At 38.3% G+C, this 18512-nt stretch overlaps 1 protein-coding gene across 1 annotated transcript; it reads right to left on the bottom strand.

The window, feature by feature from the left end:
• Positions 1-424: 424 nt before the first annotated feature.
• syngr3b (synaptogyrin 3b) lies at positions 425-15845 on the bottom strand. The gene is made up of 4 exons (XM_035400746.1): positions 15424-15845; positions 7839-8073; positions 6352-6497; positions 425-3959 (listed from the first exon to the last, which is right to left on the bottom strand). The coding sequence occupies exons 1-4, from the start codon at positions 15523-15525 to the stop codon at positions 3756-3758; spliced, it is 687 nt and encodes a 228-aa protein (XP_035256637.1). The 5' UTR covers positions 15526-15845; the 3' UTR covers positions 425-3755.
• Positions 15846-18512: the final 2667 nt, after the last annotated feature.

Below are 18512 nucleotides of genomic sequence, written 5' to 3'. Positions count from 1 at the left end.
GTTTTCCCTGGGTAGCCAAGGAAGAAAGTACAGTTGAGCACATTTGGTCAATCGGAAGGCTTTGTTCGCCACTTTGGATAAAAACGTCTGCTAATTAAATGTAATGCTTTTACTGGTCTAAAATATCCATTTTGATTATTTATTTGGCCATGAGTCTGATGAGACTGTTTTAATGCGATCCTTGTGCAACTGCCTCAAATCTTGAAATGGGGATGCAAATTTTAAATGCTGCATATTAAATGGCAATTATTTAGTCTAATTCACACAATCTTGCTACAATGAAATGCATCAGTGCTTATTTTCATGACCTGAAAGACAAGTGCAATCTAAACAAATGCAGTTTGACAAGCAGTGGTGCTTACTAACCATACCTTCTACAGAAAAAAACTGGCCATTATACTTAAGGAAAAAATAACCCATGCTGTAAAATTGGTCCAAGTATTTTAATGAGTGCATTATCAGTACAGGAAACACACGACCTTGAACAGTTTAAACAGAGTCCATTAAGATATACTGAATTACAATCAATATCACTGAGTACATGACCCTATCTCACAGCGTACAGATACATTAGGGATGTGTTACCACAGATTACACTATGAACTGTTAAGAGGAACTGTCACGCACTCCCAAACCTGCTCCCAGCCAGGGATTATCTCAAATGTTATAAGATAAAAGAAAAAAGGTTCCAGCTCCAAGATTTCTCTGTACTGCATTATTTTTTAATCATTATCATAATTTGCTAAGGTTGAATTCAGTCATAGGTAAACTGATTTTTGTATTTTATTTGAGGAACAAAAAGAACACCTTGCTCATTCCCCCCCTGTATAAAGAATAAACTCTTTTAAAGCACAGATTTTACTAACAGTAGCACCTAGAACTTCAGGAATACAGTCAACTTTTTGTCATACAGCGTTTGTTTTCATATATTCTATTGTGTTTGTAGGCCTTTCCAAGCATTGCAACATGCTCCAGAAAATTTGGGAAAGTTCAGGAATACATCAGTAAGTTCAGAGAACTTACTGCCAAACAAGGCCTTTCACTGTCTCATCATCTGCACAGATTTTGCACCAAGACTGCACTCTCATGCAGATTACACAGGCAGACTCAAGGTATAACTTGAAGAGTTGCTGTTGTGGGACGAGATGAGGAAAACCCTCTCTGCTGCATCACTCTCTAGCCAATTGTGCATTGCCCCACAGCACAGTCACGATTTGATTCTGAACCAATGGATCAATGAACACATATATGCTGATGAATTAATTAATCAAAAATGAGTGCTTTAGCGGGATGCATTGTTTGGGAGGACCAAATGATATATATTATTATATATATTATATATATTTAGCCATGAAGCACTCATTGGTTTACTGTTATATATCATCAGCTTCCTTTTTCATTAATATAGTGAATCACATTTATTAAGACATTTTCAGAAACAAGGCAGTGGAAACACACAGGTGTACAACAGCAGCACCCCACCTGCTTTTGACAAGCAACAGTCCTTTTGATTGTAAAATCAGTTAAAATCCTTGACCAGTGTTAGTCTAACTGGGCATACAGTGTACAGTGTAAAGTCACAAGTCACAAGTCACAATAAGTCTCAATTTTCATTTTCATTCTCAATTGTAAGTTTATTTTTCCATTACATTTTTTGTTTATTTTGCTTGACTGAAAGCAGTTATTATACATTATGATCCATTATGCATCAATCACATTTATATTTAACCAGTGGTACCCAGCCAGAAACTTGCAATGTTTCTTTTATAAATACAGATATACAATAGGAATAAAAAATTAAAATAATCAAGAGATACAGTAGTTTAAGTCAATGACATGTCTGATAATGTGTATTTTGATTTGATAATACAAACAGTAGCTTTAGAACCATAATACATTCACAAGGACCAATTATCAAAATCTTAATCTGACATAATTTTGAGGCATAAAATGATACATAGATTTATGATTTACAGTATAAAATGACAAACTGAAATAGGACTAGCTAATGACATTGCTAGGTGTTCCCATGGAATGTACAAATATATATGACAGTTTTGATAAGAAATGCTACCAGAACAATTATGTCAACTTATAGAATTTGCAAAAAAGAAACGCATTTGATATTTGAAAATTTTTTATTAGTTATGGACAATACTGTTAATATCTAATTAACTTTATTTTAATACAGGATACCACCAGTATAGTGTGCTGTTTCTAATATTACACTTGGTCCAGAAGATTGGGACCACTGCCATAAATTCTTCTCTTTTCGAGGCTGATTAAACTGAACTTTTGAGAGGATCCCTTGATAGTACCATTGGTTAAAAAGTGGTATGCAATACAATGTAGGCATTGTGTGCTTACATTCACACTGATACAGATTTTCACTTTGTAACACCATTGAATTTGACAATCTTTAATATACTGTATTCTACCAAGATCTTACATCTACTTACAGTAGACAGGGGTAACACTTGCTCTTGATAATCTTTTTACTTTTATACAGACCTAGAATACCTAATACATAAACTTTTACAAACCAGACAGGCCATTGGCTTGTATCACAAGGAGTATATGAATCATCATTAAAACACTGAACAAAGCTATCTACAATGAGGTGTCTTTAAGCTGCATAAATTTTTACCCAGTGCTCTCACTGAAGACAACTTCAAAATTTACCTAAAGACAACACTTGGCTTGACAGAAATCACTGCATGACAAAGTTTGACAGCTTATAATAAGAAAAGATATTTAATTAGAACACTCATTATACGGTGACATTCTGCTGATCTTTTAGCTATTTTTTATGGTTCTTTTGCCTATATTTGCATTTTGTTGCAAAGTGTTTGAATTTACAGCATATAGGAATCTCGTATTTTCAAGTCATTATCCATAATGTATGGCACTGTGTTCATTTTTAATACTGGAACTGGTAATATAATCCATTCCAAGCGCAACCGATAAAATGTAATATACATGAATGCAAACCTGCCATTGCCAATCTCATGACACGTAGGGTCACCCCTTGAAATAACAAAAAAATATTTTTTATTCCTCAAAGTAATTACTAAAGTAATTGCTGTATTACTTTTTATGGCCTCTATTCTCTTTTCAAATGAAGCACAGTTAGGGCCACTATCAGTGGAAGGCTTTCTTGTGCTTGAATGGATTTAAATGAAACTAAATAAATGATTTAAATAAGTACACATGATGCTCCAATTTCCTGTATAAAGGAAAGGAAAATAAGTCTGACAGAGATAACACAGAGAGGAGCCTTAGTAAACCATGTAAGTGTATTTGACCACATACTGTTTCGGGTTCTATAGCAGAAACATGTTGGATTGAGTGAAAATAGAAGAAAACAGAGACTGTCTCTACTCACTAAAATTAAACAAGTCCAGTTCACAGGAGGAACACTACAGGTTTCATTCAGTGCTTGTATTGTATATGGATTACTTTGCTGGGCACCACTACCCAAGATTTAGCTAGGGCCTACCTAGCTACCCACCTATCCGGACAGACATGAAAGTACAACCAACATACTGCTCCTGTACAGAATGTCACAGCACAACTACCTATGAACACTAGTACACTGCCCAAGGTTATTGGGCAGCTACATAAAGAAACTGACTTCATGGGTAAACAGTAGACATCCACCCAGTGAAACAGCACTGTACCACACTCAGATCAGATGCATTATTCTCTTTTTTGTTTTCTTCTTAATTGTGACAGACTTTCCCATCAGCACCAATCTAGTAAGTTGGCACTTGGTAGCCCTTGGGGCTGGTCTGGAGGTTCTCGGTGAAAGGAGGGCTCTGGTAGGTTTCGGTCGTCTCCATAGTGGTGCCGGTGGGGTAGGGTTGGATGGTGGGGTTGCCATCGACGTGGTCCGTGGTAAAAAGGGTCATGTCTGTGCCCAACAGGTACTTCTGCACAGCCCTCACAGTCAGCCCAGCCTTCAACAGGATTAATGGGTTAGTGCTACTGGCTATGTGCGTCAGACTGGAGCTGTCTGATTAGTCAAAGATGTTGAGTCATGCTCGCCTGTCTGTGTGTCTGTGGGCAGTAATTACCTAGCCTGAATTTAATTGTGCTCAGTACATACATCTGTATCCCAAAGATATGCTGTTCGTGTAAAGGGAGAGTAGGGCCAATGTGGTTTTGATAGATATCTTAATGTTGGTGTATGCATTTTAGCAGCTGTTAAACTGAGGTAAATGGGCTTAGTAAGTTTTTCTCAAGGCACTCTCTGGTTCTTCACTGCAAAGAGTAGATGGATAATTTGGGAATCAGCTCTTAACTGTGGGACCTTCAGCCACAACTGCATTAGAAAAGTGACAGGACCCTTCACAGAAAGAGCCCACAGATGGTGAAAGTCCTCCGATCAACAACATGTCAAAAATGAACTGCAGTTAAAATATAATCTTTGGAAATGGAAGTTGGTGCTGTCAGTTTTGTGCATTGTACAGCATGCAGTCCCAGATACCCAGTTAACTATAGAGTATTCAAAGTACACATCAAATGGAGCACTGTAACAATGGCAACCCCTAAATAAAAGGTGCCACTGTGCTGTATTGTATGTCAGTTGAGTGCCATACAAGACTCAGCTGACAGTACATCCAATATTATTTTTAACCAGTGCATAGTCCATCTCCTAGATCGAGGTTTGCGACCTTGAAAACTGAATTACGTGTTTGTTATCTGGAAGCAGTTAAATAGGTGATTTAGGCAGAATATCTGTGAGCAACTGTAACACATTATATATATAAAGAGAGCCAGGTTATGGACCCTAACTCCTGAATCCCTGTTCAAACAACTTTCCATTCTTTTTTAAAAATCTTGCATCTCTAGACCCACCTGAATTTAGAATGTCCAATTCACAAACTATGTGCAAGCATATTCATATATAGCCCCTGCTGCTGGCTTGGGAGAGTGAAGACAATTCGGAAGTTCTCCTCCGAAACACAGTGTCAGCCAGATGCCACAGGTGCGGAGCAGACCCAATCATACACGTGGGCAGAGAGCAAGCCACAGGCACCCAGATGGACAACAGGAGCTCAAGCAGTGAGCACTGCAATCCTCGCTGACTGAATCCCTCCCATAAATCACTTGGGCAGCGTGAAGCCAATTGAGCGCTGCTACTGTGCGGCTGTCAACCATAGTCGCCACTGGCCCGGGTTGGTTTCAATCCAAGGCCTTGGTGCTCACTCATGCACTGCAATCTGCACTTTTACTGAGTGAGCTACCCAGCAGCCCAAATGAACAGCACTCCATTCTACACTTTTCAGAGTAGGACTTAAAGCTTTTATGATAACAAAATTCTGCAATGGACAATATTTGAACTTCAGTCATCACTACACCAAAAAGAATACTCCTGACAAAGAGGAGTGTCAAACTCAAACTGGAGCATGTGGAATTCTGGGTGTTACTTTCGCATGCTTAGGAAATAGCCTTAACTTGGTTAAAAATCTGTGAATAATTTGCAGTCATTACATTACGTCATCTGGAAAGGCATTAGTTAGGCAGTTAGTTGTGGGGAAAGGCCTATAAAATTCCCCATTTGCACAATTAGTGCTGATGGCTGGCTACACCACAGAAGAAGTGGGTGGTTGTTTAGAGAGCAGTCTCTCTGTGTCCTCCACAAAGGCAATGTTTTTAAATCTGCCTAAGGTTAAGAGACACAGATACCCCTGAAATACAAAACAGACAACTGCCATTAAAACAACAAAGCCTGAAGACAATAGAAAACACTCAATGTTAGTATGTACACCTTGGTTAACTATTGTCAAGATTAGGTAGGTTCATAACGTGACTCCATCTCTTTAACACCCATGATGGAAACCCATGCGTTTGCAACGGGCAGGCATGGCATCCCTCAACTGAAGTAATCATCTCCAGTTGTCCTGTTCTTTATTGCACTGGGACAATGACTGTGGGTCAGTCACCAGGGCATCAGGACTTATCCTGAGCCTGATGGCAGCACTGTCTGCACTTTGATAAATGACTCGGCTCACCACTTTAGAACACATACAAGGTTGTTTAGAGCCCTGTCAATTCCAATCATGCCCTGGGGCTGCTGGGTCTGAAAGAAATGGACTGGCAGACTATGAAGTGGGAACTGACTGTGGACATTATGGGTAATTCCAGCATCTGGACAGCTTTACAGCAGGCAACTCATCTATTCACCTCAACCAGCTTTTACCTTCACACTGGCCCAAACTTACCCCTGAGGTGTTTAACTTTCTGTCAGTCAGTGTTTGTGCAGAGAAAACCAATGGGGTCCATATACTGCTCTTATACTCTCCATAATTTGGTTTCACAAGAGGAACAGGAGGAGCATTCACTCACCCAGGTGATGATGGAGAAAAATGAGAAGGCTATAGCAGCCCTGGCAGCGTCTGCACCCTGATTCAGGGGCAGCTCTCTCGGGGAGGTGCGCTGCCACTGATTGGCCAGGAAGCAGAATCCAACAAACCACAGAAATGCCCAGAAACCTGCAATGAAAAGGGAGACCATCTCACAGCAGGTAAAAATGCCCTACAGAACTCCTATTCACTGGAGTTTGAGCATGATTTGATGATCACTATTCATTGTGTAATGTACTTCATCTGTAAACTCCATTTTACCACTTGCCATTTTTTTTTAGCTTTTAATGGAATAGTCCAACTATTTGCGAAATTTGCTTTTTGGCTATCTTACCCATAGTTAGATGATAAGACTGATACAAAAATATTAGACAATATCTCCAGGTTGCACGTTGTGATTGTGCATTTATGACTAGTAAAATAAAAAAAGAAAACAAAAAACAAGATCTTAGTTGTTTTAGAGGCAGCTAAATTCAGAACTATAATTGAGAAATAACCATGTATCATCCATTGGGCGCAGTGATTCATAGCTGTATTATTAGACTATTAAGTATTATTAAATCCATTAAATCATCTCTTAATCAGAACATTGGCTCGCATTCAAAGACAAGGGCAATCAGTCTGTAATTATTTGTTTTCCAGTACTGCTAAGGAAAAATTAAATTCCAGTTAAAACAATTGAAGGTTTGTGTCTGCTCTTCACATCCCCTTGTAAATTAGTTCACACTCTCATAAGTCAGTCCTAATTGGGATGGTTTTCCTCTTTTCTGCTTCCTAGAATTACTTTTTTAATGTAAACCTTCATTTAACCAGGGAAGGTCCCATTGAGATTACAAATCTCTTTTTCAAGGGACAATGGAGATATACTTGGCAAGGTGAGATGAGAGATGCTGCAGTACCCAATCAGTACTGATAGGAAATTGGACAGTGGTGGTCTAGGGAGCTAGTGAAGCACCTCATTCTAGTGGAGCAGCAGTGTGGCAAAGTGATTAGGTCACTTGACATGCCAGAAGGTTGCCAGAAGGTTGATGTTTGAATTTCAGGATTTCAGGGAAGCATCGTCATTGTGCCCAGGACGGAACACCAACATCGCACCCCTGAATAGAAGTGTCCCACAAACAATGGATTCTGGCAGGTGCTCTACTTTATGTACAAACTGTATCTTTGGTGAGGTCAATTTAAAGTGTTCACATTGATGTCTGCTCCATTTGGCTTCCTGCTGCATGCCTGAATGTGTTCTGATCGATAATAATATTGTTGCTTATGCAGAGATCCAATGTCTGTAATGTGCCCAGTGTTTGAAACCAAAGCCTTGCTAAAGGCATGATTGCAGTTTTCTCCTGGAAAACATGCCAGTTTGCATCTGAAGAGTGAATGTACAAAACCCCATCTATTTTTTTAGCGGATCTGGAGTATCCCCTGCATATTTCCACAGGCCCACAGTGCAGAGCAAATGGCTATTACTGTTACCTGAAAACCCCATCTCCAAGAGGACAGCCTTCTTCCTGTCTTTAACACTGCTTATCTGTGGGAAGTAAATGTCCAAGGCAAAGAAAAATATGCTAGCGAGAAATGCAATGACTCCAATGGTAATCCCATAGTTACAGGCATCGTTGTTCTTGTTGAAAATACAGTGCAGTCTTTCACTTCCACTGTTAATGTAGCCTTCATTCACAATGGAGCCAAACACCACAATGGAGAAGATCTGCAATGGAAGAGAGGAGAGTGGGGTAAGCACTGCGGAGGCATTGTCTGAAAGTATACACTTAACAGGAGGCTGATAACTCTGCATTGTAAACTGAAGTAATGGGTTCTGTGTGTTGTCAACCTCTTCACAAAAACAATATAGTCGGTGCACATAGTGTATGCTTGTCAAAGATGCTTTTCCCTGAAGTGTTTACATTTGAAAGATAAATGTTAGCCATAAGCCCTATGAGAGCAAAGAAAATGCAGTACATACACTAGACATAGACAAAAAACTTTTCAACAGAAGCCATAATGATACAAGACTATGCACTGGGGTTTGTCGTTAATGTGTGCCTAATTTGTAAACAGCCTCAAGCAATGGTTTCTATCTACACTGTGCATTTTCATTATTTTACATGATAAATTGACCTATAAGAACTCATCTCAAGAAAATAGCTTGTAACTTCCATAATTGGTATAGGTACAATCTACAATTGTATGATAATCAACTGATAGTAGAAGGTATGGATGAATCAGAATTTCAATACCCTATTCAGAAATGCACAGATAATGCATACTATGATCATTTGTTTATATTAATACTTTATTAATATTGAATTAATATTATATTATTATTATTCGTTTTTATTCGTATTTTTCTCTACATTTGAGCAAAATATGTGCAGCTCCTGTTAAATAGACTCTATGAAATGCTGATTTTTGGTTCGCTTGCACTGGCTTTGACAAGAGACACCAGAGCAGCCATTTTGCTCTCATATCTTACCATTTACTATCACAGCAGTTATCTTTCACCGCAAGATTTTACATACAAATGGACACAGCACATCATACATCAAGGCTTTCCACCCTTGAGCAAACGTTAATTTTTAATTTTTTTTTTATTGGTTTAACAAATCTGGGGAATCTGTAAGTGAAGCTCCATTTTGGCATCAATGCACTTCAGCACCTTTCTGTGCCTTTCAATGAAACCTGTGTATATTCATTCAGTCATTGTTCAGATGACAAATTCACACTGGCAGAATAAGGTCATATTATTTACACAGTGACTGAAACACGGAAAAGCCAGGGGCTTTCCCCTCTCTGATTCTGCCTAGCGACAATCACATTCGCCTATTAGCAGGGAGACTTGAAAATGTTTTCATTTACACCAGGGTATGAACACAGGCCTTTCGAGCCCCTGTGTCACACAATGAGTGAGCGCTACACCGACAAGCTTTTAGTACAGTAGAAAGAACTGTTTCTACTGACAAGTGCAATGCCACATATTACAGAAAATAATAATGCCATTATTTGTGGTTCAACTGTGCTGGGAAATATAAGGACTGTGATGGAAAGGATTAAGTAGGCATATTATGGTTTTTTAGTGTCAGCTTTTCCCGGTAAAGAAAGCCAGCGTATCTTAAGTAGATCCATTATTTTGGTGGGTGCTTCCTGATTGACCTTCAGGAAGTAATACAAAATTACAGGCATGGTGCATTTTCTATGAAATCTCACCATGAAAACAGAACTGAAGTGTGTAATTGTGTTGCAGCAGAGCTTTGTAACTGATACTTTAACTTTAAAGTCATCATGTATATGCTCCAGATTTAGTTTCTCATGGTTATATGTCACACCCACATGCAAGTTTGCATAACCAGTGAGTGAAAAGACACACAACACTCAAGAGTTTAACCCCATACCGTTAGCACTCCTATTTACTTAATGAATGTGTGCTTTTTGTATGTATGCCTTGTCATGCCCATGTCAATAATGATAAAATGGTTAAATACTAATATGAAATACATCCATGAACGTAAGAAGTGAAGAGAACATCAACCATTTAGACACAGTTGTTCCTCCTTCCTTTTATTTGTACAAAAATGAATATATCTGATGATAATTATTTTATCTATATATATATACGGGAAGGAGTGAGCTGGTGATACTATCTAAGCATCAGATGAGTAATAAGCTATTTTTAGCTGTGGAACTCCGTAAAATGACGTAAATGAGACTTCTCTGTAGCCATGGAAACAGCAGCTATCCAACCATTGGAAAGATTTCCTGCACGCAAGACAGCAAGTGCAGATCAATGATACTCTAAAATATGTCACTCCATTCAATGCTTGACAGCAGAACATATTTTTGCAATGAACTAGAAAAATGAGCAAATATCGCTTGTATAAATTAACATTCAACTCTTGATTCTTCCAAAATTCAGTTACCCACTAATGACATGTTACCAATTTCAAAGCAAATTAGAAAGAGCATTAGAATTGCAGTCAATGTAACATAATAGCCATGTTACATGCATGAAATACACTGAATATATGTACTTTGTAATTATTCATGTTTTTAAGTGTTTTAACTGTTTTCTAGAAACTAACATTAATTTGAATTTACAAGCAGGTATTGAGTAAGAATGAGTTTCTCATGAGTACATTCCATGTCATTCTCTTGATGATACCAGTCATAAAGTAAAACTGTAATGCATTAAACTGTTTGTTCAAATATTACTTTCACTACAAATTTGAAGCCTAGACCACTTGTATGAAATACACATCACAAGATAAAATATATTAGTTTTAATCCATAATCCTTGTTTGTCAATGACTTACACAACATAAAACTGCTCTCATGGTATTCGATCATTGTATTTGTGTAATGTACACATGCACTTGATTGGCCAAACACTCAGTCTAAACATTCCAAATTCAATGTTTGTATAAACCAGTATTGTAGATTCAACAAAACGTACAGCACTTGCTTTTTGAAAATACAAGCTTAATTAATAATTAAAATATGAACACATTTACGCATCACATATTTTATTCAATCTGCACATAGCACTGTAATTATAAGATACCTCGGCTGGGTTGCTTGAGAACAAGCTTTCTCATGTATGGCATGATTAAAATTCTAATTCAGAAGGAAAATTAACAGAATCTTCCACACCTTTAATTTTGAATATTCACATCCAGATTACTGCAGTATTCCTAAAATTTTATTTCAAAGGAGCAGTTCATATGTAGTTGTATATTTACAATTTCAGAAATATACTTACTAACTACAGAATATTATGATGCATGGTGTGGCATACACCCAATCATTAGAAACACAGATAAATGCAAAATAAGCATTCAACCTACAGCCCAGCGCAATACTTAAAGATAGTCCCACGATACACTCATAGCTAGTAACAGTTTTGCAGAGGTTTATTTAGGTCATAAAATATCCCCCAGATACATTATTCCCAGAACTGGAATCAATAATTCTGTCCTTTTTTAATAATAATTCTGTAGTTTTTACTAAATTATGTGCACCTAACATGAAATCAGAGTAGAAGTGGCATCATAGAGCACCAATAAGCATAACAATCATAGAGTGAGAACTATCACTTTTTGAATCCTCAGTGGATTTCATAGTATCTCTAGGTATACATAGTGAGTTTGAGTGGCATGATGGGAAACTGGTGCTTAGTGCTGTGTCCTATTTGCTCAAGCTTTGTCCTCACAGCACACACAGCAAGGGTCTCACAGAGAACAGCAGAATAAACCTCCTGGCTTCCATGTTACTGGAATGAGAAATCTGATCCCAAGGGTCCCACTGTACCCCTGACAGCAGTGGTCCTGTAAGCCTGGGACGGAGAGTCACAGATCAATATAATCGCCATGTGCTTACAAAGCAGCAGAATGAAATTAAAAAACTTTTCTAAGAAGTGGAACCTATATCAATGGTATATTTTGATTTGGATTCATAAAAAGGTCTCAGTGCCCCTTGATGTAGCTACCTTAGATATATTTTGCTCCAGTGATATGAAGTACAAGACAGTATATGCCATTGTTCTCATGTTTCATTTCAGCCACTTCAATAGCATTCCATTATATGTAAAACATAAAAGACAAAGAAAAAACCATGTTGAATAACATTGCAGAAGACAGGTTCCAAAAAAACATTAATACTTCACAAACTTTTAAATAACAAATTGGAAAAGTACACTAACTGCCATTGTATGACCACTGAGGATATTGAGGATAGATACGGAGTTTTCAACAGAATAACTTCAGCTCAGTAAAAAGTTTTAACATTTAGCTATCCAATACCTGTGAAGAACTGCTGTAGAGTCTTAAAAATAAACTATATGACCAAAGGCATCTGGACACCCCTTGGCCTAGGGCTGTTTTTCATGGTTTGGGCTAGGCCCCCTAGTTGCAGTGAAGGCAAATCTTAATGCTACAGTATACAGTCACATTCTAGATGATTCTGTGCCTCCCCAACAGTTTGGGGAAAGTCCTTTCCTGTTTCAGTATGACAATGTTCCCAGGCACACAGCAAGGTCCATATCAAAATGGTTTTGTCAAGAATTATGTGGAAGAACTTGACTAGCCTGCAGAGAGCCCTGGCCTCAACCCCATCCCACGTCTTTGGGATCAATTGGATGGCCAACTATGATGGCCAGGCCTAATCGCCAAATCAGTGCCCAACCTCACTAATGTTCTTCAGGCTGAATGGATGAATATCCCTGCAGAAATGCCTATAAAGCCTTCCCAGAACAGTGGAGGCTGTTATAGCAAGAAAGGGTGGACCAACTCCATATTAATGCCCATAATTTTGAATGAGATGTTGGATGTCAGGTGTCCACATACTTCCGGCTATGTGATGCACATTTAAACAAAACATATACTGTATACATGTGTGTGTTGTGTTGGGACATTAACAGACTGTGCACACAGTGTCTGTGATACTGCAGTTCTAATGGTTCTGTAAATTCTGTAGTTTTATAGTGTTGTGACAGATAACTGTTTCTGGCTTCTGAAGTAGATCGTACTGACTTAACTAAGTGAGTGCATGAATCACTGGATTGACACGCATCTGACAGTATTTTGTACCCATGTGAGGAATTCCAGTTTTGTGCAGGTCAGCATTCTCTTGGCCTTGTAAGCAGACTTAAATATATGGCAATTATCATCTTATGAGCATATGAAATACTCATAAATAGTATTTACGGGCTACTATAGTAGAATAATTTTGTTAACTGTGGTAAATCATTAACTGTAAAAATTAATGAGTGAAAAAGGGCAATAATTATTTAATTAATCAAAAGTTGACCACTGATGAAGACATTGTCTTTCCCATTTAATCTGTTTTGGAAAGACATGTTGTAGTAGAGTTTCTGGCCTGTACAATAATGTCAGACTGGTTTGAATTGTCCCTAAATAATGCTGGCAGGTAGACAGGCATAGTGCTATCACCCTCTGGGGACAAGAGGGCCACAGTTAACTGCTAGATTACCTCATCCTACCCATCATGAAGGAGTGTATGCTTGTCCTGAGCCCAGAATAAACAGATAGACATCACAGTATATGAGTTCTGCAACTTCATTCACTATTGGTCCAGATGTATTCAGCAAAAAGCTCTAAAGCTCCACTGCCATTAAAGCTGCCCATAGGCATATGGTATGAGAAAGGAATCTGTCCCCGCCTGTCAATTCACAATGACTTCTCTTTCCATTAAGCAGGATGAGTGGCTCTGAGCATTCTTCTCAATGTGAATTTTTTTTTGGATTAAGCCCTTTTTTCCTTATTCTGACAGTTCTATAGTTCTATAGTTTTCCTGTGTCATAGATAACACACTCCAAGAAGCAATTAGGGAACATCGTTTGCAGCATTGCACACCTTGGGTTTTCCTCACCTTTTACATGGTTCCATTTGCAAATATAATCTAATCATCAGAATCATCTGTTTTGATCAATTACTGACAAAGTGGACACAGATACTAACATCACTTATATACTGTACAAAAAAAAAAAAAAAACATCAACATCTACATACATTTACATTACTAGCACTGGAATTTGACAGCAGTACTGTAATACATACTAAATTTAACATTTCCTTACAGTGTAAAACTACAATCACAATTGCCACATGGAAGGTGAACCAATCATTGAATAATCACTGGAATCTATAGAAGAGTAGCTACACCAGATTCCAGGCATGTGATTAGTGGTCACTGATTTCTTATAGGCTATAAATACGGCCTCAGATCAAAACATAACCTAAATAGAGATAGGGACATAAGCCAGCTGAGATAAAAGAGGAATCATAATATATCCTAAACGCGTTACCTATACAAACTTGCTATCCAGATCTGAGATAATTCTCCGTATAAATAAAATGTCTGCTCAAAACCTACGGGTGATTTAGCGATTGTCAGTGCTTAAATCATAGCCTACTGCTCTTCGAATAGTCTAACTTGGAAGTGTTCGGTTTCCTTTGTTTCAACAAGTGCAATATAGAGAGCAGAAGAGAAGCTGAGTAGAGAGAACAATCTGTGCATGTCACACTTAATGTAACATGTACAGGCCCGGGCAATTTAATTCTGTCGTGTTTAATCAGTCACACATAGTGACAGAATAACCTATGTTGTTATAAATCATGTACAATTTGATGCATTCTATCGGGGTTCTAACCATCAAGAAAAGGGTAAGGGTAGTACATGAAGGTACGCAAATCAACATGTATCGGACTTGCTCCCTATGACCAATTCCTTGCAAACATCAACAAGATATGTTACTCGTGAACGCATCCAGTCATGATGGAAGTGAAAGTCGGTGATGACGGCATAGAGGTAGCTTAAGTTTTTGCATTTGACAGGCCTATTAAGCGTAACTTTCAGTTTAAAGGTTTACCGTTCTAAAACCATAATCACAATGTACGCTAGCTATATACGAAAACCATAGTCTTCGTGACTAATGCCCTCAAATAGAACACGAAAGAAATCCCACTGGGGGACGATGCCGAAAATATCGCCTATAAAATATCGGGCAAAAACTGATATTCAGCGTCTGTTCTTCGGCTGAGAGACAATACATTTCCTAATTCATAACAAACAACATACTTAAATCATGCATTGGGGTATAAACACATGACCTGTGCTCGCACGCTAGCTTACACTTCCCATGTAAGAAAAAACACTGATGAGCTCATACACCTTTCTTTCGGTAACAGAAAATGCCAAATAGAATAGAACTGAAATCTTAAAATATAATCACATGCAAGTTAATCTGTAGGCTAAACGTTTTGACAACATATACAACAAATAGCTAGGTTATGGTTCGGGAAGGGTTAAACGGGTGAGGTGATCCGACAAAAATATATTTCGTCGTTTTAGTGACAAAAGGTAATGCTTGTATATTATAAATGTTCTTCATAGAATTGAAACAAAATGTATATAATCTACAGAAAACAAACGTCGGTTGGAGGATACATTTCCAAACATTATCAGTAGACTTTTTAACTTGATGGCAGTCGTTTAAAAATCAAATGCAAACACCTGTAACATAAATACGGTATAAATTATTCCTTACCCACGACAATATTCTAAGGATAGTCTGTGGCTGTTTAACAAAGGCGACAGGGTCTAAAGCCCCTCCAGCTCTGCCAGCTCCAAAGGACCCCGCTCCTTCCATCTTTATTCTTTCTGCACTTCAGCTATGGTGCACAGGCTCCGGGCTCGGCGTTTACACTGATAGGTAGGAGCTGTCATGTACACACCCACTGCTTACCAGTGGCGTGCACAAGACTAGCGAGTCCGCGCGCAGCATTGGAGTTACTCGATGACAGCTCTGAATACAGTGGTAGGTTGAAACAGTGCTAGATAGGGAATAATAATCATAACAGTGATTCATGAATAAAAAAAATTAAAAACATTCTCCCTTGCGACCCGGTCAGAAGATAGCCCTGATGAGACAAGTCTCTGCTTGTGGCATGGTATTGTATCTCCGCCTACTTTTCGTAGCGATACACCAGAAAGCGAATACATTATTATCCAAGCGCCGTAGTTGCCTACCGACGTCCATACAATCGAATGCTGTGGTGAGCTGACGACTTAATTGGTCAGTGGGATGTGTTCTGCTTACGCGAGCGTAGCCTCTTCACGGTCATCAAATTTAAGCCCAGCATCATCAACCATATAACGCTTCAGTCAGCACCGCACATTGAGTTGGCTTAATAGAAAGGCAGAGGTAAAGATTAAGTAGAGATGAATGAACGTTTTCAGTTCATATCCATGCGTATTGCAATTCAAGCATATTGCGTGGTGTTTAACTGCGCTATCTTTAGCAATGATCATGCATTCTCCCTTATAGGCTACCTATTTGCAAGAGTTCGTTTTCCTTGCTAATTTCTCTCTACATTGTGTTGGTTGCTGTTTCCTTTACCCCAGCTATGTAAATGTGACCACCACCAAAATGTATATTCCACTCACAGCACTTCTGGTATACACATAGTGTAAGAATTTTTGAAAACACTAGTCTCAATTGCACGGCTTTCCATATGATCCCATTTGTATCACATGCATTCCTACAAAAACATAATTAATCAAAACAGCAAATATTAAAAGTGATAAAGTCCAGCATTCAAGTATTGTGATGATAATTCACAGAATAGTGTACAGTATGAAAAATTGTCATGCAATAAGCATTTCCATTATTTATCAGACATCTGCCGTTTTCTGAGATCTATGGTGAGTTCTTAAGTGAATGAATTCATGGGTAGCAAACCTAAAGCATACAGTTTCCTTAGCCAGTCCTAGATAAAGTAAAACACAAATTTCCATTCTCTCAAGCCCGGATCTCATCAGTTTGCCGTCTTAGGCCCGATGAAAAAACCCAAGACCAAAATGAAATTAAAACAAAAAAATCTACACTAATAATCATTGCTATCATTAGCTACATTTGTGTTAAATTATAAATGTTCTCATATAAACATATTTCCAAAATAATCTGGAAGAACAGAACGAATAGGCAGACTTTAACCCTATGTCCCACTAGGACAATTTTCACCTAGTTTTCACTTGTCTCAAAAGTGTCAATATCTCAAAAACTATTCACTGCACATCCAAGGTTGAATATTTGAAATAAAGCTGCAGCAGGAAACTGTCAAAACAGTTGCAATTTTGTGTAAACATTTTGAAAATCTAACACCAATTGGCCCTGCCTAAGAAGAGAGATAGTTATGGAGGACCAAAAATTAAAATATGATGACCAAAATTTAAAATGAGTCAATAAATTCATGAATAAATAAATAAATAAATAAATAAATGGAATAAAAATGTGAAAATAAATGAATGTTCACAGAAATAAATAAATAAATAAAATCTGACATAAGTTTAGTAGAACCCCACAAACTGTTCATTTACAAAAGAATAAGGTTTATTAAGATGCGCACACATAGTAGCCTAGCCTTATCGTGTGTTACAATGAATGTTTTGAATGACCTTAGAACTGAAGTAGCCTAAACAAAATACGAACACTGATGGAAAGCTAGTTTTAATGTGTGAATAGCTCCTGTCATTGTTCTTTGCAGCAGGCCAGGCTCTGCTTTCTGCCCCAGGTCCTAGTGTCACCTATTTTCCGCCCCATATCTTTTGCCGCTCAAGGCAGTCGCCTAGAGTTGCCTAATAGACGGGCTGGCCCTGCCTACTCATCTGTTCCGGGCAGATATATGTCAGGTTTACCTGAACAACACCTGAGGTATTGAGGCAAAATTCTCTTCATCTTGCTATTGATGTCACTTCCCATGCCTCTCTCCTGTTCACTGATACAAAGCTGTGCTGCTGTATGCGTTTTTTGTCTTTCACATTCTTGCTCCTCTAGACTGTACAGCATCTACAGTAGTTTGGTTATCATGTTACCAAAATTCAGCATTAATGTGACTTTCAAACAACATATAACCATACCTTTTAAAGTCAGTTACCAGTTGATCTTTTTCAATTACAGTGTCATGAAAAAGTGTTTGCCCCCTTCTGGATTTCCACTATTATTGCATATTTGTCACACTGAATGGTTTCAGATCTTTAGATTCAAAAACAAGTGAACGAACACGTTCACCCTTCCCCACCACAGGTTTCGGGCAAAAGCAATAAACTAAAATAACAAAGACAAAAGAAAGCAAAATATAGTGACAGCTATTAGGCTCGCCACTTTTCAGCTCTCTCAGCTGGCCAGCTTTTCAGTTGCCACTTTCTTTTTTCGTATTTTAGCGCTCTAACAAACAAAACTCAGAAACCTGCTCTCTCTTTTTATACTCCCGGTCGTGGCCCTGTACCGTGGAGAAGAACACACCGTTAAGCACCTGGCCTGATTAGCTAACGCAACCCAGGTGCGTGTGCTCTCACCACCAGTAGGTGTGACCAACACAAATACGACACACACTATGTCATGATCAAAGGAAATTCCCGAAGAGATACGAAAAAAGTTGTTGTACTGTACATCAGTCTGGAAAGGGCGATATAGCCATTTCTTAGGCTCTGTGACTTTACTGAACCACCATAAGAGCCATTTTCTCCAAATGGAGAACACTTGGAACAGTGGTGAATCCTCCTAGGAATGGCTAGCCTGCCAAAATTTCTCCAAGATGGCAGTGACAACTCATCCACAAAGTCGCGAAAGATCTC

The sequence above is a fragment of the Anguilla anguilla genome, chromosome 2 (assembly GCF_013347855.1).
Source record: "Anguilla anguilla isolate fAngAng1 chromosome 2, fAngAng1.pri, whole genome shotgun sequence".
Classification (NCBI taxonomy): Eukaryota; Metazoa; Chordata; class Actinopteri; order Anguilliformes; family Anguillidae; genus Anguilla; species Anguilla anguilla.
Note: the sequence above shows the minus strand (reverse complement) of the source record. Positions and strands in the feature narration are given on the sequence as shown.

Excerpts from the sequence above, each read along its gene's own strand:
- syngr3b (XM_035400746.1), bottom strand. The coding sequence starts at position 15,525 with ATGGAAGGAGCGGGGTCCTTTGGAGCTGGCAGAGCTGGAGGGGCTTTA. Across the intron at positions 8,074-15,423 it reads TCCTTAGAATATTGTCGTGG|ATCTTCTCCATTGTGGTGTT; the intron begins GTAAGGAATAAT and ends CTTCCATTGCAG. Across the intron at positions 6,498-7,838 it reads CTTGGAGATGGGGTTTTCAG|GTTTCTGGGCATTTCTGTGG; the intron begins GTAACAGTAATA and ends TTTTCATTGCAG.